Source organism: Diadema setosum, chromosome 17, assembly GCF_964275005.1.
Source record: "Diadema setosum chromosome 17, eeDiaSeto1, whole genome shotgun sequence".
In the NCBI taxonomy this organism is placed as follows: domain Eukaryota; kingdom Metazoa; phylum Echinodermata; class Echinoidea; order Diadematoida; family Diadematidae; genus Diadema; species Diadema setosum.
In genome coordinates, this window is record NC_092701.1 from 26283260 (window position 1) to 26308404 (window position 25145).

The following is a 25145-nucleotide window of genomic DNA, read 5'->3' on the forward strand; positions in this document are numbered from 1 at the left end:
TTGTCGCTATTTGGGGCACTGAAAACGACAAACTCACACAGTTTTTGCATTTATTTCATGAAGAATTCATCAAAACTGCATAAAACTATATATGTATATGTTGCTAGAGATGTCATCCATACAGTGGGATTCATTGTAAGTTATAATATTGTGCATGGTTACCATGGTAACCGGATGCCTAAAGGTGACTGGTAACCCCCAAAATGCCTCCTGCTGCTGCAAACATTGGTTTTTTTTTTTAATCTTATAGATGCAATAAAAAAAAAAAAAAAACACACAATTTTTTATTGATTTTAGTTTAAAAAGTTTTCCCTGTTGCCATGGCAACCAGTATTATCCAATCAGAATTTAGTTGTCAATAACTCGAAAACTAAAGCCCATAATTTCAAAAAGCTCAATAAGCATGTCCTTCCTTCTGCATAAAGTGTACGACATCAGGTATATGTGAATAATATTTTAAAGCGTTCTCAAGTTACAGCAAAATTTGTAAGCAAAGGCATAATAAACGGCCATTGAAAGAAAGATATCATTTTCGAATAGTAAAATGCATGAAAAAGTTGCATCCGTCGTACTTTCAACACAAATTTGACTTCAAAGCATAGGCAAATGTATAGTTTTCAATAATGTATGGACACAAATTTCCCTTAAAAATAAGATGAATACAGAAAGCAAAGCCAGTATTCTATAGTAGCTCTTTCGAGTATTTACAGAGCGATGGTTATTCAAAACAATCCTGGAAAAGAGCAGAGGAAAGCAATTGATTGTTTATGTTCTTAAAGGAAGTTTATTCAAGAATACCGATAAATTCCTTTCTAAAGAAGGAATATACACGTGCGCTGGATTATCCATCAAAGAATTAAGTGTACTTTTGTGTTCGTTAACTATTGTATATATATATATATATATATATATATATATATATAATATATATATACATATAGAATAAAATGAAATATCATGATAACAAAAAATTATGTAAATTTTATTCAAAACGTGCAGTAATGAATTAATGCTGAGGAGAGAATGAGGGAAAAATCTTGGGCGTCTTTTCCCTTTTTATCCAGACTATCAATTTTACAGTGTAGAGCTTATCTACAATGAGTGATGTGCACGAAAGGCAAAAGAAACAAACCTGTCTAAATTCCAGATATTTTTGGGAGTTACTAATCACCTGTAGGCATCCGGTTACCATGGTAACCATGCACAATATTATACCTTACAATGTATCCAATTGTATTGCTGACATCTCTAGCAACATGCACGTATATAGTTTTAAGGCTTTTCGATGAATCCTTCGTGAAATAAATGCAAAAACTGTGATAATTTTGTCATTTTCAGTGCCCCAATAGCGACAAGCGTTACCGACCCTAGTCTTAATTTCTAGCTGTTTTTATTTCGCCTTTATTTCTCTGAGTTACAGCTTGTGTATTGTGCAGAAGCCCGCTGTATTGCGCTAAGCCGAGTGAGGGTGCATGCTCAATGATTGCCACAAAAAACGGTTCGGGCGTCACAATCGCTGGGTATGCACTCTCACTTGGCTTGCTTCAACTCGGAGAAATAAAGACGAAATAAAAACGTCTGGAAACTACACTACACCGATCCCAGCTTAGCGTGAAAAGTTAGTTTGCAGGCAAAAACCGATGTTTGTCGCGGAAAAAGTCTTTGTACGCTAAGACTATAACACGCACCACTGGCATTGGCGCCTGTAGCAGTGCTAGTGGTACGTGTAGTAGTCTTAGTGTGCGCAGACGCTTCCTCGAAGAATATGGTCATGTCGCAACTAAAATGGCCTGTAAAATTTCATTGATACTACAATTTGATATCACATACTACCTAGGGGTGTTCCAGAGGGTCCAACCGACCACCTCATGCAGTCAAACCTTTTCTGCGGGGTGGGTTGAACGAAGTCATTTTTTCTGGGTCGCTGCGCCTGGACTACAGAGTTTAGTGGGCCTACTGGAAACTTCTGAACTCAAACACCTAAAAATGTATAGCAGACACTACCATCTCATGCACTTTATAAAAAATCAACACATCTCAGGGTGCTACATAAGCACTTGCCCAATTACCCGGGGCAAGTCAAAAAATCGAAGTCGGACAAGTGTTTTGGAACAATGAGAGTAAATACTTGCCCGAATTGGGCAAACAAAACATTTTGAAGCCATCTTTAATTCCCAACATTTACATGAGGAAGTCTGACCAATCTACATGTAACACTCAACATTCGATGAAACAAAGTTTGTTACTCTGCACATGTACTGTTTATTCAAATGATTGTGTTTTATCAAGCCCTTGCCCATACAACTGATTTTCTGTATCATTTTCTTATATCTTTGGACTTACTTTTCGGGCAAGTAAAATTCATGATCGGGCAAGTGTTCTGAAAGAATCTGAAAATCTGCTTGCCTGACCGGGCAAGTGGTAAAAGAAAATTATGTAGCACCATGCTCTGTATCTTGTGCACCCGCACTGTTCCACATCAGAGTTTTGGCAGGACAGAGATTTTCGGTTGAAAGCATTGGAGACACTGCCACGAGACGCACAATGCGTACACACTGCAGTCGCTCTATTTTCGCAAATCAACTACACATGTAGTACTTACGACATATTGTTGGCTGGAGAGGGTCTTGGCATTCCTGGCATAGCGGAGCCAAAGGCTGTGGGAAGAGAAGAAAGGGCAAATCACAAATCAAAACTCTGAAAAAACAAGAGACCCGCGGGTCTAGCGCTCACCCGAGTATCGCAAGTTCACCTTTCACGCAGTCACTAATCTAAATTATTCACAGCTCTACCATAATTTGACCAGGCATTCTCAAGTAGAAGATGAAAATGTACAATATGGGCCAAAATTTTTTAAGATTCCTTAATTATTGGGGATTGGGGCCCCCTGGGGCCCTCTGGGTTGGGCATGGTGCCCATTTTGATAAATTTAGATCCTGACCCCCTAGGGATGCTACCTGCCAAGTTTGACGAAAATCCTTCATGAGGTTTTCAGGAAGAAGATGAAAATGTACAATTCAGGCCCCCATTTGGACCTTCCCAACCACCCCACCCCTGCCCCCACGAGGGGCACCCCTGGATCTCCTATGAACAAACTCAAAACTACAGTCATGAATGTACTGACTCATAGTATTATCTTAGCTCTATAACTTCTGATTCTAGAGAAGATTTTTAAAGATTCCTTCATTTTGGGGGTTTGGGCCCCCCTGGGGGCCCCCTGGGTGGGGCATGGTGCCCATTTTAACAAATTGAGATCCTAACCCCTTAGGGGTGCTACCTGCCAAGTTTGGTGAAAATGGGTCATGGGGTTCTAAAGAAGAAGATAAAAATTTACAATTTAGGCCCCATTAGGACCCCTCCTCACCCCCCCCCCCCCCTCCCCTGGGTCCCAAGGGGGGGGGGGGGCACCCCTGGTTCTGCCATGAACAAACTTAACTACAGTCATCAATGTACTAACTCATAGTATTAACTTAGCTCTATCACTTCTGGTTCTAGAGAAAAAGATTTTTACAGATTCCTTAATTTTGGGGGGTTTGGGCCCCCTGGGGGCCCCCTGGGTGGGGCATGTTACCCATTTCAACAAATTGAGTTCCTAACCCCCTAGGGATGCTACCTGCCAAGTTTGATGAAAATGGGTCATGGGGTTTTCAAGAAGAAGATGAGAATGTAAAAAGTTTACGCACGACGCAGACGGACGACGGACGACGCACGCCGGATGCCGGACGAAGGGCGATCGCAATAGCTCACTTGAGCCTTTGGCTCAGGTGAGCTAAAAAGGGGTGCATACTCGGATAGAAAGCAGTGTACTTTTCTGACTCAAATTCTGTTTTCAACATCTTGCCAGACGGCATAGCTGTACAAGGTTAATTATGTCACACATGTCTTCTTCATGGCATAAAATAGGAAATATTTGTATTTGTATCATTGACCCATTTCTTCTGTCCACAAAGATTCAAACAATTTCAGCAATACTTTGATAAGTTATCAAATTGGTGAACAGAAAGAAGAACCGAAAACATAAGCATAGATACAGGAACAAAAATATTTCACAGTTATAATTCTTGAGTTTAAAAAAAAAACACAACAACAATAACCTTAGATATGTAACCGAGTTCAAAGGACTTGCGCTTTCTACTGACGGTGGACTTACCCTAATGTTTAAATGCAACCCGAGGTAAAAATATGTGTTATTGTTTGATACTCACTCTCGAAGTCATTGTCATTCTGCATGGCTAAATTCTTGGTTGCAGGCTCTGAGTCTGAGACAGTGTCTTCCAGAGGGCGTTTGATTCCACTACCAGCGTCTCCACCACTGAGTGCACCTAGTCCACCAGCAGGGGGCACTCCGCCAACTTCGGATGTACTGGAACCTGAATTCAGGCCTATAGTGCTAGAACCACCAATCTTAGCAGCAATCTGTGCATACATTAGTAGGAAAAACAAAATGGGCAGGGGATATTATATACAAATCAGTAATGTTCTTCTTGTACACATGTATAATTATGAGTCTGGCAACTTTAAATGTACTAGCTAAAACCATAAGTCATGACTCTAGTTGTTGAACAGCCACACATCCATACACTTCTATGCAGTTTGGTGATACTAAGTGATCACCGACGAATCCCCTTTCGTGCTAAAGTTTCCCCTACAGTAACCTGTAGAACACAACACAAGTTAATTTACAGCAGCATTTGTATGTAGAGTAATTACCGCAGTATGGTACAACCTTGTAGTAAAGTTAAAGGCCCTAATTTAAAGGGATCGTATAGTTTTGGTTGAGACCTAATTTCAGGTTTCTAACATTTTTTGGTGAGATAATGAGAAACCTCTTATGAAATATGAAAGAAAATGTAATTCCATGAGGAATTCAACGTTTATTTGATGAAACTTGGTTTTGAAATGGCCGAGCTATCCAAAACAGAGCGATTCTAATTAGTGTGGGACTCACACTTTTTTACGATCGCGTTGTTTTACTTTGTTTTTGGATGTTTCAGTCATGCCAAACCTGATTTTCATCAAGTAAACTTTCAATTCCTCTAAAAATGGTATGCTCTGTACTATTTCATAAGTGTTTACCTGGTATCTCGCAAAAAGTTAAAAGCCCAATTCTCATCTCCACCAATACTGTACCATCCCTTTAAAATGACTGAACTGGTGGCCAACAATCAAGCAGACCATGTCACACCTGCAAATTCAGTTATAGAAAGAATTGAACCACAATCCAGATGCAGCATATATTCTGACCTTTCTAATTAAACTGCAATATAAAGTAGACTAGAAACCCTAGACCACCTGGCTAAGAGTGAAGCTACGTACACTCGGCTCATGCTGCAAATACCTGCAAAAAGTTGGATAGACCCCCTATGACCCCCTATGACTACATTATGTCATGAGACATAATGTAGTGATGCCGTCTTCGGTCTGTATAGGAGGGGACTCCATGAAGCCAGACATGCATGTACATAGTCTCCACAGAACATATCCCTGACATTCATACATGATACAGACCGCTCTTTCAGTCAAATGAGAGCTAAGGCAAGCCGCCCATAATTCAACCATGACGCCATCCAATATTCGACCGCTGGCTACATGCAAAACCTGTGCCTTAGCGCGCTGTCGTATTTTGGCACAGGAGGTCGAACCTTGGTACTGTTTTTTAATGTTTTGACAAAAATGGAGTCAAAAGGGGCCTGAGCTTTCGATCCTAGCAGAATCTTCGTCAGAGGCAAAATGACAAACAAGCAGGGAAAGCAATCACATATAAGGACTTCACAACAAGAACAGACAGGGACAGGCTGGGTACACAAAACAAAGAAAACAAAGGAGACGGTGGGAAGTCGTGGGCAAGGAGCCCAACAGGTAAAGGAAGGGGGATTAGGGCAGGAGGGTGGACAGACAAAAGGCAGAGGAGGGTCAGTAATTATTATTATTATTTATTTATTTATTTATTTTATTTATTTCTTTTTCATTAAACTGTTATGTCATTGTCATTATTGCCATTACTGTGTGTGTATGTACTTTGATATGTTTGATTACTTCCTTTTGTTGCCTCCTCCCGGTACACCTTTTAAGGCTCTCTGTTTGCTCAGCCCCCCCCCCCCCCCCTTTTGCTGTTGCTTTTTTCACTCTTTTATCCTTCTGGTGTTCCTTATCTTCTTTGATGTTGCCTCCCTATTCATCCTTTCCTTCAATGGTTGCCCCCTTGATCCTCATGATCATTACTGACCCTCCTCTGCCTTTTGTCTGTCCACCCTCCTGCCCTAAACCCCCTCCCTTTACCTGTTGGGCTCCTTGCCCACAACTTCCCACCCTCTCCTTTGTTTTCTTTGTTTTGTGTACCCAGCCTGTCCCTGTCTGTTCTTGTTGTGTGAAGTTCTTATATGTGATTATTTTCCCTGCTTGTTTGTCATTTTGCCTCTCATGAAGATTCTGCTAGGATCGAAAGCTCAGGCCCCTTTTGACTCCATTTTACTCCACTGGCTCGCCTTCATTGGATAAGCAGTTTTCAGCAGCTTTTTTTGCTACGTTTTGACAAAAACATGAACCAAGCACTATGCACGTCTTTACTATGCATACTTGCTCATGGAATTTGCATTTTAGTCAATGGCAGGGCCTGAGGGGGATGAATATCTGCCAATTCTAATGTGATTGGGTTACCCCTACGCACAAATAGCTGCTGTACATCACCTATGCAACTTACCTCGCTACTGAACTCTGAGATAGATCCAATCCCTCTTAAACTTAGTTCAGAAAATGACAAAGTACCAGTTTTGGTAAAAATTTCAGTCCAAATTCGTATACAATTTGGTTTTTCCATACGAAGACGTGAGATGCACTTACGCCTACGATCCTAAATGCATAACATGTAACGTTATGAGCATGTTTTTCGGAAAATCTAGATTTCTACTATGAAGCTTTTCACGTGGAATGGCAGCCATTCGCAGTCAAAGTTTCTACAAAATGGGCTGAAGACCACCTTTCACTCATAAAGTACGGTCATTTGGGTTCCAAATTCAAGATTTATTCGCATGTGCCAGATTTTCCCATGCACGCTCCCAATCAAACACTCGCATTATATTGCCATTCAGAATGCGCAAAGAGGTAGGGTCCTACATTTTGTATACCTTCCTTTTGTCATGAAAGCAAGATATTATTCAGAGGGGTGAAGGTTCAGCTGTGAGTTTTTTCAATTCGTCATGTTTGTGTGTGAGGGTAACATATGTAAAAATAAGTTCGCTGAAACTGATTTTACACCTACATGTAATTTTTTGCAAAGTGATAGCTTTTTCCACGATATTAACAATAAATATGGCTTTCTTTTTTGTTAGCTATTTGGGCGCTAGTGTACTTTCGCACCTGTTTGTCAAATGATCTCCAGACATGCAAAAGCTCACCCTCGTTGTTATTCAGTGACCTAAAATACTTGCAATCTTGAGTCCCCTAAGTCAAACAGACGTTAAGTTTTAACACTTTTAGTATTTACAAGTGTCAGAAAATCGTTGGAAAATCTGGATCGCTTGAATAGTTGCTGTACACAAGCACAGTACGAATGCTAAGGGTCGATCATTTGGTCTGAATGTAGCGACACAGCGGCATTTTCTATGATGTCGTTGAAAAGCTAAAATTTGTTTTTCTCTTTACCTCGGCCAAGTCTTGCGGGAACACTTGTAGCTTCAAAGCGTTTGAGCGCGTGCGCAAGTGTGTGCTGCCACTTACACATATATCTTTCTCTTTCTTTTGTATCTTGTCTTCTTTCATTTCCAGGTAGAATCAATACCTAAATTTCCCTTTCCTTCCTTTCAATCCTTTGTGGTTTCCCTCTTGTCGAACTTTCTCAATTTCCTATTTAACTGTACTTTCTGCGTAATTGTTCTTTGTTTCCTTTATGGGATATTCTCCCCTCCAACTACAAGGGTTTTTCTTTTCTATCCTCTCTAATATCTTTTTCTGATGTGTCGTTCTAAAGAATCCTTTACTTTATTTCCTTTTCAACCTTTATAGAGTTTTTCTTCTTCCTAATCATCTTTGCTTTCATCCAGTTTTGATTCATCTTTCATTCTACAATTTATAATGCAAGTTTCTCTTCTTTCTTTCCTTCCATTACCTTTTGGTGAACTCTCTATTTTGAAAACCTTTTGTTTCATTTTTTCAATCTTTATTTATCGTTAAGAGGGGCCTATCTTTTCTTTCAGTTCCTTTTCCCTGTTTCCTAGCCCTTTTTAAAAGGCTTTAACGCATTAGAGGGTCTATATTCTGTCACCCTGGTCTTATAACCACATTTTTCACAATTTTCTTTCATGCACACAAACACACCCTCGCAAATACACGCGTGCACGCGCGCACACACACACACACACACACACATACACACAACATAAAACACGAACAACCCCAATCCTCAATCAATCACTATCGCGACTCAGTACAAGCTGAAAGGCAGAAGAAAAAAAAAATTATCTTTATAAAGATATCATAGAAGAACTTGCTCTGATAGCTGTGTGACCGGTGAGACCGGTTCAGATCATCATGGCTCTTTTGCTGCTGTGAACAGGTGAACATGTTCTAGGGTAGGCCTACACCGCGCCGCGCGCGCTGTGCTGCTGCAGCAGACAGCAGCATGCTGCTGTCTGCTTCTGTGCAAGCCAATGCAGTTGTGATGTATCGCAGAGCGAACTAGCTGCGATCAACATAGTATTCCCACAAGTGTAATTACCATTTGGCCTACACAGTTGAATCTCACCATGCAATAATGGCCAATGCTCACTCTGAATGTAAATATTCGAGGCGGTTGAACTAAGTTTGTGCATGTTTGGAGATCATGTGAGAAAAACAGATGAGAAAGTACACTAACGCCGCTAATTATTTAGGTTCTTCATTCCATGTTAAGGTGGTAAAATTTAAATGGAGCGGCCGTTAATTAGATCTTGTCTATAGCAAAGCCAAAGGATTTTGGACTTTTACACATTACGGCATTGCGTCCGTGCATGTATAAACCATGCACATGCCGGGCACAATACACGTTTTGTCTCCCATAGTCTATGCGTGGTGTTGTGGCGAAGTGGCGGCATACGAAAATTAGGCAGCAAGATATTGAGGTGTAAAACATAAAATATAAACTCACCGCTCTCGCCCTTTGTACGGCGTCAGCAAAAGCTGCATTCCCGTCCAGAGTTGTGGATGTTTGAGGCGTTGCGGATGTATAATCGGTCATCTTTCAACCCAGAAAACTGGATGGGTAAAACCAAGATGGCCCCTCAAAAATCATCTCCAGACACGAGGAAAAGCGCAGTGTGGATATTATGCAAATTGGTTGAAGATTCAGATAGATGATGATAACCCTTCATTTTTTACTTCAAACTAGACTACATAAAGAAATATAACCTCTTAAAAATTATTTATTGGATTAATAAATTTTTTTGCTTTTTGAAAATTATTAAAATATATCTAAAATTTGTACATGATTTTTGCAAACAATTTATGCAAATGTTCGAGATACGTCATAATAGAGATTGAATGGCGCGTCACCCTTGATCGCAAGCGGGGTACGCACGCTCGCTCGCTCGCCCGTCGCAACAAGATTGTTCATAATCTCACAGTACATTACCAGTACAAGTACACTTTGAGCACATGCACATGTACTAGTATCACGGAAGTTCCTGTATACAATGTAACACAGGGAAGTGTGATCAGGGGCAGGCAAGGGGGGGGGGGGGAGAGATCAGACAAGAAGACACAGATAAATATACAGTATGTTAGTAGGGCAGATATGTAACAAAAATTGGTCGAAATGCTCACATCCGGCGGAAAGTACGAAATTTTGCATATAGGGGTATTTTGGGGCGCTGATTTCAAATATTGCCGGATCCAAGAGATCTGACCACGGGGTCGGCCGCCATTTTGAATTTCAATATGGCCGCCATCACAAAACAAATTCAAAGATCCCTATCTTCGGTTCTGAATGACCTGTGGCACCAAAATTTGGTACACATGAGCGTTTTGACACATTGAATTTGATGACAGATTGATTCGGAGTGTCTGACAAACATCGAATGGCCGCCATTTTGAATTCCAATATGGCCGCCTCGACGAAATATTCAAAATTCCTATCTCGATTTTTAAGTGGTGAGTGACCCTGAAATTAGGTGTAAACAAGTATTTTAACATACTGAGTTAAGATATTAACTGATGTGATGTGTCTGACAAACGCAATGCCTGCTATTTTGAATTCCAATGTGGCTACGAAGACAAACATCACGACTAACATTCACGGGCATGTCAAAAAGTGCAGCAAAAAGGAAGCATAATGCACCTTTCACTGACGTCACAATGTAAATACATCAGTGCGCACTCTATCTGTTACAAACGCGCGCTCAATCAGGTAGCCTAATTGACAAACCCGAGATAGAGATTTTCAACACTCCAACATGGCAAATATGTATAAAAATTCAAATTGGCTGCCGTGCAGCTTGTCAGACATATCAAATAAGTCTGTTATTGAAGTCATCATATCACCATGCTTTTATATATCAAATTCCAATGGCTAATGTCATTCAGAACTGAAGATAGGGATCTTTGACGGCGGCCATATTGGAATTCAAAATGGCGGCCGACCCCGTGGTCAGATCTCTTGGATCCGGCAATTTTTGAAATCAGCGACTCAAAATACCCCTATATGCAAATTTCATACTTTCCGCCGGATGTGAGCATCTTTTTCACATATCTGCCCCACTATGTAGGCCATCTTATATAAACGGGGTGGAATCAGAGAGCACTTTCGGTAAGAACGCGTGGCACGCTACGTTCAAAAAAAAAAATACAAAAATAAATGAATAGATAAACAACTAACAAATTGATATAATAATATACACTTCAGGGGCGGATCCAGGAATTCTGTAAAGGGGGGGGGGCGCAACTAATATTTCTGGTACCACTTCCGGGTTTCATTTCTTCTTTTTTTTCTTCTTCTTCTTCTTTTTTAAAGAAAAATAAAGGGGGAGCGTGCGCCGGTTGCGCCCCCTCTGGATCCGCCACTGCACTTACACAAAACAAAAAGTGAAAAGGGAACCTGGGACTCGTTTCATAAAGAGTAGGCCTATAGGCCTAACGATTGATCTTACGTTCAATTTATCAAAAGTAACTCAGTGAATCGAGCGTAAGATCACTACTGATCGTATCTAAGTCTGTTTCATAATAATAGGCCCTAGAATTAGTAGATTTTTTAACACTTTGGACCCCCTCTCGGGATATGAGAGTACAACAAACATAGAATAATATGATAACAGACTTATGGATAGTTACAATACTGTATCTTGTAGATTATACATAATGAGCAAATTTGACGAAAATAAATGTTTTTTATATGATATTTAATGACAAAACAATGATATTGGCCGGAAACCCCCATATTACACTTATCATTCACTTATTATAATTCAGTCTGACCTCTTCTCCCGTTGTCATGGTAACTTTTTTGAAGGTTCGTTATAACTAGGCGCCATTTCCTCTTCTTTTTTTTTTCATTTTCGGAATAACGAACTTTTATTCAGAGTCATTTTCGGAGTAACGAGCCATCGAAAAAATGCCCCATGTTCGGATTAACGAATACCTTTTTTTTTTTCCATTTTGGGATTAACAAACATCAAGTGCCCTATACTGAATTTGTGTGATGTTTCAGAATAACGAACCTTTGAAATAGCGAACCTTAAATTCCATTTTCGGATTAACGAACCTTCGGAATAACGAACCTTTTTAATTTTCGAATTAACGAGCCTTTGGAATAACGGACCACATTTCATTTTCGTAATTACGAAACTTTCGGAACAATGAGCCTTCGGAATAACGAAATGTAACCTATACAGCATAGGCTAATATACTAGAATACTCACCAATTATAAGCACAAAAGTTCAGAATTGTCTGCTTACACGCCTTTGTTATAGGTCCTAACATTAACAAAATTACATTTGATTCCAGAGCTTGCATTTCTGTCTTAAAAGTAGAAATTCGAAGAATATTACAACTCAACGGCACAAATTATTTGCAGCAGACGACCTTTTTTATTTTCTGGTTAACGAACATCGAGTACCCTACCCTATACGGAATTTGTGCGTTTCAGAATAACGAATCTTCGGAATAGAGAACCTCATTTCATTATCAGATCAACGAACCTTCGAAGTAAAAGAACGATCATCACCCCTGCTGAATATAACATACATTTAAAAATTATTTTGCAATATCTTTTTACGGTAATGTAAAAAAAAAGCCTAATAATCTTTGTCTATATTCCTTGTCTGTCTCCTGCTTATCAAATCCAGGTGACAACCTAGGGGCCTGACATGTTCCATTGTTTATTGACATAATGCAGAATGTTGAACACATTTCGCACAGTTTTGATACCTTAACATTATGACTTTTTACCTTTAACATTCTTATCTCTGATATTTTCCCTCTGACATTTTTACCCCGTCGTTATCTTTGACATTTCTTTTTCTCTAACGTCTTTAACCTCTGGCATTCTACTTGAACGTGGAGCCGCTCTTCGCTTTGAGAGGGAAATGCACGCAGAAAAATAACTTGATAGAAACGATGGGGAATGATTATTCTAATCGGCGCTCATCCTTTTCCCAGATGGTTTGCCATTTCAATTTTCTGGTTTTAGGTAAAGCAGAGGTATACCTCCCAACCACACCGCACGCTTACCATGAGGATTTGACATCGTGATAGGGGATCTAGTACGGCTTACTGGACCATCTGAAATTTCCTTCGACAGCGTTTCGGGATGGCTCCCACCTCCCTGGGATGACCGACAATGCCTCTCGATGCGCTACACTTTCTCCGTCTTTCCTCGAGGCATGGTCGATTTGGAAGGCAGGCGCGGATTTGCGTTCAAAGTTCCCGAATCTAGAATTACCACGTCGACCAAGAAGCGTCAGAGATGCAGAATCAATTCCGGTGATTTGTCTAAACTATCATGGAGGTACGAAGGCATTGCGGATTTATTCCTGGCCGTGGCATAGCGATGGGGGAGGCAGTAATCGCGCTATTACCATAATGAATAATGCATTTGCGCATCAATGACTGAAGTCTGAGTATTACTTGCAGAACATATTATGAACAGTTTGAGACCTTAATCCCCCTTATAAATGGAATGCTTCGTTTTATTTTCACGTTCTTAAAAAAAAGAGCATGCGATGGTGACGTCAATTAGAAACAATAAAACATATTTAAACGTAAAGTTTATGGTGATGAAAGTATACTTTGATATTTTAGATGAAAAACATATTGATAAAACAAAACACATCTTACTCATAAGCGTTTTGTATGAAATATATATATATATATATATATATATATATATATATATGTATATATATATATATATATATATATATATATATATATATATATGTATATATATATATATATATATATATATATATATATATATATATATTATTTAAAGATATCTGGGTTTATTTGTAAACATTTCTGGGAATTCTGTCACCATCCTTCCTCTCTGCATTTCTTTACTCTCCATCAATCTATCTTTCATTCACTATTCTTTTTTTTTTTTTTTTTTGGTCAATCTATGTCCCCCCTTCTGTGCTTCTCTCTATTCGCTTCAATTTATTTTCAATTTTCTTCCACCAAACATAAAGTTAAAAAAAATACAAATTACCATGGATCATGGATATATGCATTTATTGACTGCAAGATGAAGAACAAGGAGAATTCAACAGTATACACAATCTCTCAAGACTTAATACATTATGTTCCAATATTATATATACATTTGTTAATATTTCTGTGAAAATTCATTAGCACTTTTATCCCTGACGAAGGGGGAGGCCCCCGAAAATTCGGATTTTGAATTAAAATCAAGGCAATTGGCAATTAATGCGTTCCTCTTTTGTCACTATATATATATACATATATATATATATATATATATATATATATTAGATAGATAGATAGATAGATAGATGTAGATATACATGTATAGATAATAAATGTGCATGGGGTACATGGGCTTAACAGCAATACTTTTACACTGAAGACAACTAATGAAATCAGTGAAGAAACTTGAAACTTACTTGAATCCAGATCTATAACACTCAGCAAAGAGAGAAGAAAGTAAACACTTTTTCAACTTCATCTTTCTCATAGATTATTTTGCTAATGTTAATGTTTTATATACCGTGTTAAAGGTCATTTAATTGGCTATCGAAGATAAAGAAAAGCAAAAAATAATGGAGGAAAATGAAGAATCTTCTGTCAAATCCGTTTTCAAAAGACATGAGAGAAGAAGCAATGGTAACAAAGATGGTAGAAATTTGAAATGTTATTCCAAATTAAGAAAATCTAAAATAATATTTTGTTCTTGAATTTGTCTCATGAATTCTTAAATTCCTTCATTAAAAAAGGAAAGAAAGAAAGTCTGTCCACATTATCACCTTTGCGGCTAACTCCCTATGTCATTTAAATTTTGAGTTGACAGAAAATGCCCATGTTCCCCTTTCAGTTTATCCACTATGTTTTGTTTGAGAATATCGAGATAAACATGGGAACGAAAACTTATTTCTGCTATTACATTCATGTCTCTTTATGCGTTAAATTTTCTTTTATTATCATTGTTATTTGGAGAGCATTTACATATCAATGTCATTATGTCAAATTCTGCAATTTTTACTTTTGTGCCTTGGAGGACAAAAACGAATGTGTTCACTCATGCGTAAATAATAACCTTTAAAATGGTATGCGACGCCATGATTTTTATAAAAATCTTTTATGAAAAATATGAACTGGAATAAGTGTTTACTTTCTTTTCTTTTCTTCTGTTTTTTTTTTTCGCTGAGTGTATGATAAACATGGGTTTTTTTTTATATAATTCAAATCAGGACAGACAGGACAGAAGAATTTTGATTTGATTTGATTTGATTCATTGGTTTCTGTATCATCATTGTACATATACACATTCATGTACAAACATAAATATAATAATATATATAAGTATTTTCTTGTTCATTGCCTGTGTACAATGTACAGCAAAAGTACAACAAAACATACAACAATGAATAATACAGAGGGGCTACAGCTTAAGCGTAGCATGATTTGCGTGCAGCCCCCGTAGCATAACATAATATTTATACATCGGAAGGAGAATAGAAGGAGGGATGACTTGCATAGAGATAGGATAGTTGAAAGGAGAAATCTTTAAATTTGAAATCTTGGTATGAGCGCATCTCCTACAATGTGAATGTGAATTCGAATTTGAATTTGATTTTGAATTTGAATGTAAATTTGAATTTGAATTTAAATTTAAATTTGAATCTGAAGGCACAAGACATAAAAATATGACATGAGTATTAATGCCTACAGGCTGATGATGAACGAAATATATATAGCTGGAGATCCCGTGCAGGAAAAATCTGTGCCAGAGGAAAAAATACATGTATGTGCATCGTATTATCTGGGAATGATGACATTTGAAATTTTAGTAAATCAGTTTGCAACGGAAGGACTCAAAGAGAAAAAGTTTGAAGTTGCACCAAAAAGAAACAAAAAGTAAAAATCAATAACCGAGTGTGTCCAATGTTATTTATGGCCTGTGTGTATGAATACTGTTCTGAGCTAATTTATATGTTGGAGAGGTAAGTGAAAGTGTATTATTATTGTACTAAGCAAAAACTGACACAAATGGAACAAATACAGATCTTTGGTTTTTCAAGATTTAAGACTGAATTCAGTTGAAGTGAAGTGAACTAAATTGAATTCTTTTCAGTTCAATTCAATTGAACTGAATTCAATTGATATTGAATTGAAATTTACAGAGTAGTGGATCTGAATGGAAACGCATGGGCGACTCCACATTTTCCATTAATTGGATTTTGATGGGAAAAGAAAACATGCGAATAATCAGCAAAGAGTATGAATGAAAAGATGTACAAAAATACAAAAGTCATTTGTTAATAACACACAAAGGGCGTAACAGATATGTGTAGCACCTAAGGAACGGCACAGGTAATATATTTTAGCCTTTAATCGTATTTGGTCAAAGAAATGTATTGCTTTCTGTTTTGCAGCCAATTCTTAACCACTCATAAGTAAGAGCTTTATTTGCTATGCCATGAGCTTACTAATTGTGCAGTGATAATATTTCATGATTGATAGCATCGTATGCCTTGGAGAAGTCCATGAAGATACCATAAGATGTAAAAGATTACCTTTATAGTGTGTGCGACTTTATCTACAAATTCCAAGAGAGCGTGAATGTCTTTCTGGTGAAATCCGTATTGGGAATTGAAAACGTTATGAAAATTGAAAAGGTGAATTTGTTCTTGTTAATACCAATTTTTTTTTTAAGTATTTTCGATAAATATTAAAGTTAGGAAATAATGGGTCTGTGACTAATATCAAGATTACATCAGGGGAATAACCTTGGCAGTTTTCCCTGGTCAGGAAAAAAACCCCACTTAAGACAATAATATAGACGTATAGATTATAACATGTAGCATTGTTAATTTTGTCAATATCACGTCACCCATTATGAATGGGTTTGTGCTGATAATGATGGTATTGTGTTAACACGTGTGCAATGCAATTTAGAAACTATTTTGGATTAGAGATCAGGTTTGTCAACAATGTCCTCCCCATACATACATTACATACATCAGTGTCTTCTAATTTCGATTTCTACCATCACTCTGTTAAGTTTTCTCTGCAATTTCATTTTTTCTCTGCTTTTGTTCTTTTGCCCACAATCATGATTGTAAAAATGAAAGCATCTTATGTGCTTGGCCTGCACTCTCAAAGTTTATGCTTCATAGTGAATTAAACAATGAACATTTTATTTTCTTATCATTATAGACGCACTCACACTCACATTATATCACACACCGAGGCGTTGGTTCCCCCTCCCCCCCCCCCTCTCTCTCTCTCTCTCTCTCTCCCTCTCTCTCTCTCTCTCTCTCCCTCTCTCTCTCTCTCGTTGTCTCTTCTCACTCATCTCCTAAATTTCTCTCCCCCCCCCCTTTGCTCTCTCCCTCTTTTTCTCACCCCATTTTCTTTATCTATTTTTTGTTCACTTTCTCATTGCAATGATGGCTACATCTATTTAGGAGCAACAATGAGGTTGAGCGTGATGATGAGAGCTGCAGACGACACCGCGACTAGGTCGGCATGGAGACCGCTGGTTTGAGTCACGTGACGAGTAACATCTCGGCGGGCCGATAAAAAGAGGGGCGGAGCCCTTGCGATAAACTTCCAATTTCCAGAGCTTCTTTCAAGGATGGGAACCTATTTCAAGGCTGATTAGTCGTCGTTTCCTCCATCAGACAAACAGAAAAGAAAAGCGAGTGAACTTTGAATTACCAAAGAATTATCTCTTAAGCGATCCAGGATGAGAGTAATCTGTGGAGATCTTTTGTGTAAAAGAGAGAGAGAGAGAGAGAGAGAAAAGAAAAATGACAACAAAATAATGTATTCCACTACAATATGCTACTTGATCATATGACAGAGTAGATTTATATTCCACAAAATATGAAGCGGATTTTAAAGGAAATAAAAAAAAATCGTCCAAAATAGGTCATTTCCATTCCTTTATATGTATATATATATATATATATATATATATATATATATATATATAGGTATATATATATATATATATATATATATATGTGAATATATATATATATATATATATATAGGTCATTTCCATTCCTTTATATGTGTATATATATATATATATATATATATATATATATATAGGTATATATATATATATATATATATATATATATATATGTGTGTATATATATATATATATGCGTGTGTGTGTGTGTGTGTGTGTGTGTGTGTGTGTGTGTGTGTGTGTGTGTTGCTCCTACGTGTTGCCATGTGATGACTTCTTGTTTTAAAGTGGTGCTGTTTTGTTTACATAAAATATTATAAACTATGGGTATCATGCATGTAATTTCGCCGTAACCCATCACGTCTCAAAAACGCACCGATGATCGAGTTTTACACACTGGGTTTACAAGCTCGACAATTTCCAATTGATATTGCTCACTTATAATATTCTGTATCTATTTACATGTCTTTGTTACACTTGCAAAGTGTGCATTGATCTTTTTTTTCGCTTTTTTCGTTTTCACATCGGAATATGCACAGGATTGTAAGGTCTGAAGGTTTTCAAGGATCTGTGAAAGTGTTGTATATAATATTATGCTTGTTTATTTCTTCCTCAAAATCACAAAGATTCGTCGATTAAATTGTGAATATAGTTGCCTTAGTTCATTAAATGCATGAATATTTGCTTTCTCTTGATAAAAAAAAAAGTATGCCATTTTACCATGCTGAATGAAACAGGATTTAGATTCAGTTAAGTTTTATTCGTTCTAATTTACTTTTGATTTAGTCTAATTTAGTTTAGTTTAACTGCTTACAGTATAGACGGGAAACATTAGTCGATAGATACGAAGATTGAAGGAAATAGAGTTCTTCTGTGTCCCATATCTCATAATGATGTGATTACGCGTAAGTTTTCTTCGGAATTATGAAAAAGAAATAATTTTATACGTTGGCAAACGTACGTAGGGCGCCTTAAAACAACTATAAGGCTAAACAGAAGTTGAGAGTGTCGGCACCAAAGTTAACGCACGATTGGTTCGCTATGGGTCGCCCCGCTGAAAACAAGAGACATATTTGGTAATTTTCATATTTTAATGGCTCCCAGCTGGGCGCTACGGTTCGTTATGACCCGGAAATGAGAGTTTGTTAAAGAATGATAGAGATTGGTGCAAAGTCGCAGAGGAGCTAGTTGCCAAATTCAGACAGTTGAGCAGATTTGGAACATCGATTGTTTCCTTTGCTGATGTTGCTGGATACAATTGCTGAATTCTTTTTTGAGACAACATCGTATTATAACAGCTGAACTGATCAGAAATATGGCTACAACTTTGTATGATGATACTTTTTGACCGATATAGCTGCTGACACCAGAAGAGTGATAAGGCCAATGACAAAAACAATAACAACAACAGCATGATCAAAGTGTTGTGCAGCTCCTTGCATGGTGCGAAACGGCCTTGCACCAAGTAATTTCGACATTGTTAAAACCATTTAGATGTGCAACGGAGCTTTATATTATTCAATATACGTGGAAAAAGCTATCTTTATCGGCCTATATCTCATGTATCTTTCTTTTTCTGCGTAAAAAAAAAAAAAAAAAGCCTTCGCCAGTTAGTTTTGTTTTCGTTGATGTTGATGTTCATATGTCGTCGCTGTATAGTCATCCTCTCCTTCGACCTTGCTGAATCAGGATAAAATGTATTTCACTCAACGCTTTGCCTGTAACTAGTTTTCATATTAGGGTCTCGTACACGAGACTAAGATGAGCGCTTGACTCTTGGCCCTTGTTCTTTGACCTTGAAAGCTTGATCGCGCCTCGTCTGAAAAGGATTGGCTTGTGCGTGATGTGCTGAAAATTACCGCCTCCTAGGATTGAATGGCCGCAACCCGAGGGAGGCTGCGTTCGTATTATCCGAGTTAAACCTGCCGAAGATTTCTTCATTGTACATGTACTCTCTCCTACACAACACTTCTTCGCTAAAAAACCAAGGTCACTTCATAGTAGCCCCATGGTTACATTTAGCCCTGCAGAATCGACGACTATAGATGAGACGATTTCACTGTTACTACAATATAAAATATTGTATTATGTGACCGTTAACGTCATCAGGAACATATCCTCAAATTTCAAAGGTCTAAAATATCTGTCCAGTAAAATGATATCCATTCTATACTTAGCATTGCTCAATTAAGCTCCTGTCGCGGGATGATCATGAGTAAAGAGCCATCGTCTTGTTCGTTATTTTTTCCTGAAAGAAATTCTATGTCCAATTTCAAATCAGGTTATTATTTTCCATTGTTCTCTTATTTTCATGCCATGTAAAGGTTATCCCTACCTTTCTCGGGCACCGCTGATTAATTCTTTAAACTCTAAGAAAGATATGCCAAGTGACAGAAATGTAATTTCTTCATTTCTGTTTGGGGTTTGTTTGTTTACGTTTGTTTGTTTGTTTGTTTGTTTGTTTGTTTGTTTGTTTGGTTTGGTTTGGTTTGGTTTGTTTGCTTGCTTGATTGTTATATTGGTTGGTTTGGTTTGGTTTTTCTAAGGGAACAAATTTGATGAATATGAAAAAATTGCATAAATGTCATCCAATCTGATTTATACATATCGTCGTTGACACCACGAAGTGGCACTTTGGCCAAAATCGCGTAGAAAATCAATTTTCTGTTTTCTTCATTTTTGTTATGTATTAGTTATTCTCTATCATTTCACAGAATCTCAGGTCAGAATTATCCTTATTTATGCAAAAACTGGTATTTCTACAAGTGGCACAAGGCACAAAAACGCAGATCAGTAATTTCACAAAGGTGGCACTATCGAATGTGCCACTTCGTGGAATTATTGCTCTGTGTGTTGGTTAGTTCACGAAGCGGCACATTACATAGACGCCCTGTGTTAAGACGTGTGCTACGCGCATCGTACGCGGACCACTTCCAGCCAAGCTACGATAATAATACGTCAATATCCAATGCAATACCAAGTACCATGTCATAAGAAGGTAAGAACTCTGGGTAGATTTTAGTCATCTATGATAAGGGTGTTTATTTTGTCATACTTGAAATATTTGACTTGACATTGCAACGCTATAACGTAAGATTAGAGACGTTCTTAAAGACAAGTGTCTCATGTTCCTACTGTACAACGCAACTTTCAAGTTAACCTGGGCCCACGTGCTGTGATCCCTGTATGCTATGAGTTATCAACACCCCCCCCCCCCCCCCCCCCACAGAAAACATGTGTTAAATTCACGCTTTGCCAGCATTACCATTTTTCCCCCTGGACAAACGTGTGCCCATTTAGACTTTCCCCTTTTTATTTGCTTGTCAGTTGCGTAGAAGTAAATGTGTATGATGTTCGTGCCTGTAGAAACGTCTAGTTTGTAGGCCGGGATGAAGTATTAATACCTGTAGTACGGGCTGTAGGCCTACGCTGTTCAAGGGCTCAGAGGGGTCCGTTTTATGGAGTCATTACATATTTGAATCTCTCATAGATGTGTCTTATGAGTGAAAAGTCTCTCCTTAATAGGCTTTCATGAAACGGATCACAATCTTGTAATTTACATAGACATGAAACTAATATGCCAGGGAGCAAAACATAATGTGATTATCTAGGCCTACACCCTCATTTGACCTAGTATCAAGATGTAGATAGACCCTATAGCACGATGAAAGAAAACTCTAGACACCCATTTAAAATGAAGCAAAAAAAAACACCAAAAAAACAAAACAAAACCACAGGGCTGTTTCCCGGAAAAAGATGGATTCCTAGTGTTCAGAGAATTATGCATTCAGGTTTTCAGGGAAACATCTTCACAGTCTTGTGCTACTTCATCGTTGAATACATTTTGTGCAATTCTGGCAATGCATTTACCAATTTGAAACGTAACAGAGCAATTCAGAGTAATTTTGAAATTGTGTTTATTTTTTTTTTGATAGAAAAGGCCCTGGATGTGTTAAGATTTCCAAGGTCACCAAGTCACATTATTCATGTAATAATTTACATGTCTGTGTTTCTGCTATTTAATTAATCCAGATATCAACAGTGCAGGGCACTTCATCTCCAGAATCACACCTCTACAGAAAGCAGTTCGGATTCAGAGGACAATGTTTCACCGCCAGTACTGTCTAACAAAAGTGTACTTCAGCAACAAGTGGAGAAATTATACATGCCAATCGTTGCAATGTTTTTCTCTTTTTTTTCTCAAGACTCTCAAGCATAAACACCCCTCCCTAACATCTTTACCACCAATGTTTGACAGTGATGTCAGGCCTTACTTAAACTCATGTGTCCATGTAATTATTTCAAATGGTCTTTAGGTTTATAGTTATCCTCTTGTCGTAAGATTGATGATGAGTGACATGTTTAGCAAACAAAAGCACATGCCTGGAGCAATGTGGTTTTCTTATTTAATTAAAAATATTCGAAGAACTATGAATCAAACAAAATTTGGTACTATGTTTCACCACTGTAAATGTGACCGTGCATCACAAAGCGAACTAAAAGTCGCACCCCTTGATTTTACGCGAGGACTCAAAGTAAAATGGGTCAACCGAGTCAGTCTTGAGTTTTTCATATTTTCTGAAAGAGCAATCCTTGTACATCATTCTTCAGTTTTGGATCATAACATGAACGGGAGAGTGTGTTTTCAGCAGTTTATCTACAACCATTTTTTTTTTTTTTGGGGGGGGGGGGGTAACAGAATGATCAGGTATGTCTTAGGGTCCACTTTTCATTTCCTGAAATCCTTTACTCACTATTCACTTTCAAGTTTAATAACTTTTGAAAGGATAATTGTACTGCTTTGAAAATCGGCATTAATTGAGGGCAGAAGGTGTTAATAGAACATGCGCAATTTCAGTTCAATCTGATAATTCCTTCATTGTTGTCCCGGTGGTTTACATCCTGCGTTTGTCCCTTTCATTGCATAGCTAGCACGACTTGGTAAAGATTAATTGCTTGAATAAACCCTGTTCTTCAAAGCCTCTTTTCTCAATTCAATCTTTTTTCAGAGTGTGTGCTTTCTTTCTAGTATTTAGATAGGTTAGGGGAGACCATTTGAATTTAGTTATACATCATTTTAAAGGGGAAGGCTAGTAACTGATCAATGGGAATCAGTGGAAATGCTGGGAGATGATTGTTCCAATCCTTATGGGATTCATTCAAGAGTACATTATATATCTATTGTTGTGTGAAAACTATTTGCTTCAGAATGGTCTCATATTCAAGTAATGTGCAGTTTAATGTTTCCAGGTAAGCGTCCCTGGTCAGTGACGGGGCATTAATCTGCACATTACTTGAATATGAGACCGTTCTGAAGCAAATAATTTTCACACAACAGTAGATATATAATGTACTCTTAAATGAATCCCACAAGGATTAGAACAATCATCCCCCAGCATTCGCACTGATTCCCACTGATCAGGTACTAGCCTTCCCCTTTAAAGCTCAGAGTCTGCTCTAAAAGAATCTGCCCTCAACTAAAAATCAATGTCTGGCGAATGTTTGTCGGTTTTGTGATGCAGGGTCACAATGTAATATAGAATGCGCAACACATTACAGTTAACTCCATATTTTAAATCAGTTAGCTTAATGATAGTATCCATAATATTCATTATATACATTGTATATTATCTCTTGTGTATTTCAGTAAGTTAAAAAATCATTCCTTGAATCATTTCATCTTTTTGCCTTTATTTCCACATTGAAAAATAATTCATTTGTTAAAAAAAAAGAAATGAAAATTCGTAAAGTTCGAATTTACTTATGCCATTCGATATACCGTTCCGTACCATTCTTATTGATTTAGTGCTTATCGATTCATATTTTGACAAACATTCTGAAACAGGTATAATGAATAATTACATATCCAAGTGCACGAAGAGGGTTCAACTGATATACTGAAAAAAAGAAATAGAATATTTGCTAGGTAATAAGGGGCATGATCAGTTTCTTGGAATTGTTCTGGTTTTGAGGTTGTCGTTTACATTTGACATTCAAAAAAAAGGTTGATTTATTCATTTAATTATTTCACCTCCTGAGCCGTTATACGCCGCTCAAAGTCAGAGATCTAATTAAACGTAGAATTAGTGATCGTTGGTGCGTTTTAAAGTGTTGATATGCAGGGTAATGGACGTTGGTGTTAATTAAGGGGACGCAGGTATGTGTTCCACAGAATTATTAATTTTCCGCTCATCTGAATCTTAATCTGGCACAGAAAAAAAAAGAAGAAACTACACTGTACTGTTATTTTAACCCATTCCGCAGCTAGCCTTTCCTACAACGTGTGTATAGAAATATAATTATCTATTCTGTCAAATACCTTCAGAATATGATTATGTTATAACAAAAAGCGGACAATGTAGTTTTCAAATGAACTGTCAATTTTGTAATACTAATTTTTGATTACATGTTTGAAATGTAAGCGCTTATTCAAGTCTGAAGTGGTGTAAAAGATCATTTTCATTGCTTTATCACGACCATTTTTCTTTGTCAGTGAAGAACGAAATAAAATATGAAGTGTTTCATCACTTAACAAAACGATTGTGGAGATCGATTTTATCATTTCTTTCGCACATTCTTTATTCAACCTTTATCATGTGGATTTGGTTTTGTTTTGCTAGTTTTTTTTTCTTGTATAGACGAATGAAAGTAGTGAGTATTCTATTAGAATAATAAATATGATAAAAAGAGACTGAATACGGGCAGTTGATGGGGTATGAGGAGGGCATGAGATTGCTTCCAGGAGAGAGATAGAGAGAGAAAACAAAAAATGTGTGAGAGAGAAAGTAGACTTAGCTGTAAAATAAAGTCTGCATGTGAAGTTATGAGACGTTAATCATAACTGTGAGCATCGTGAAACATAGAATTAAGCAAGAAAAAAGATCAGTATACATTACAGTAAATGTACAGAAGTGAATAATGCTGATTAGGAATCAACCCCTTGTCATTATATAAACACAGAAAGCCCTGAACATAACAGCAACACTGCTTGTTTTTTATTACATGGAATTGTTCTTGTGATATATAGCCAAGAAGACATTGGGGTTTATAATGAAATGGCGAAACTGTCTACATTTTTACTGTAAAGGCTGCACGAATGATTGCAAGTAATTTCGGAAATTGCAACACGCGCGAATACCTCATTGTTGTGAACAAGGCGCACGTACGGTACGTCGTGCGCGCGTGCAATGTGCCACTTCGTGGAATTAATGAAACCTCGATTTGGGCGTGTGATTTCGTTCACGAAGCGGCACATATGTTTGCAACTTTATGGTGTTAGTATATTTTCTCCTAGATTTGAAAAAATCATAGTAGCCGGTGAGAAAAATACCCTTCTCGCTTTTCTGGTCAATAAACCATACATATATCCCCTAAAACCGATCGTAAGAGCAATTTCAAGATCGCATCTCAGAAAACCTCGTATTGTACTCGAGAATACACAGGACACAATGGGGCGCGACCCAATGTGCCACTTCGTGGAAACAATCGAACCGCGGTTTACGCGTATGATTTGTT

The 25145-nt window shown here is 37.6% G+C and overlaps 1 protein-coding gene across 6 annotated transcripts in view; it reads right to left on the reverse strand.

Annotated features, from left to right (window-relative positions):
- The window catches only part of LOC140240362 (far upstream element-binding protein 2-like), a 44819-nt gene extending 35549 nt beyond the window's left edge, over nucleotides 1-9270 (reverse strand). For all 6 annotated transcript variants that reach the window (XM_072320129.1, XM_072320128.1, XM_072320131.1 and 3 more), the window contains exons 1-3: nucleotides 9122-9270; nucleotides 4206-4416; nucleotides 2603-2657 (exon numbers count right to left, since the gene is read on the reverse strand). In XM_072320129.1, the coding sequence (XP_072176230.1) occupies nucleotides 2603-2657; nucleotides 4206-4416; nucleotides 9122-9211 (356 nt within the window). In that variant the 5' untranslated portion in view covers nucleotides 9212-9270. The remainder of the gene's footprint in view (nucleotides 1-2602; nucleotides 2658-4205; nucleotides 4417-9121) is intronic.
- Nucleotides 9271-25145: the final 15875 nt, after the last annotated feature.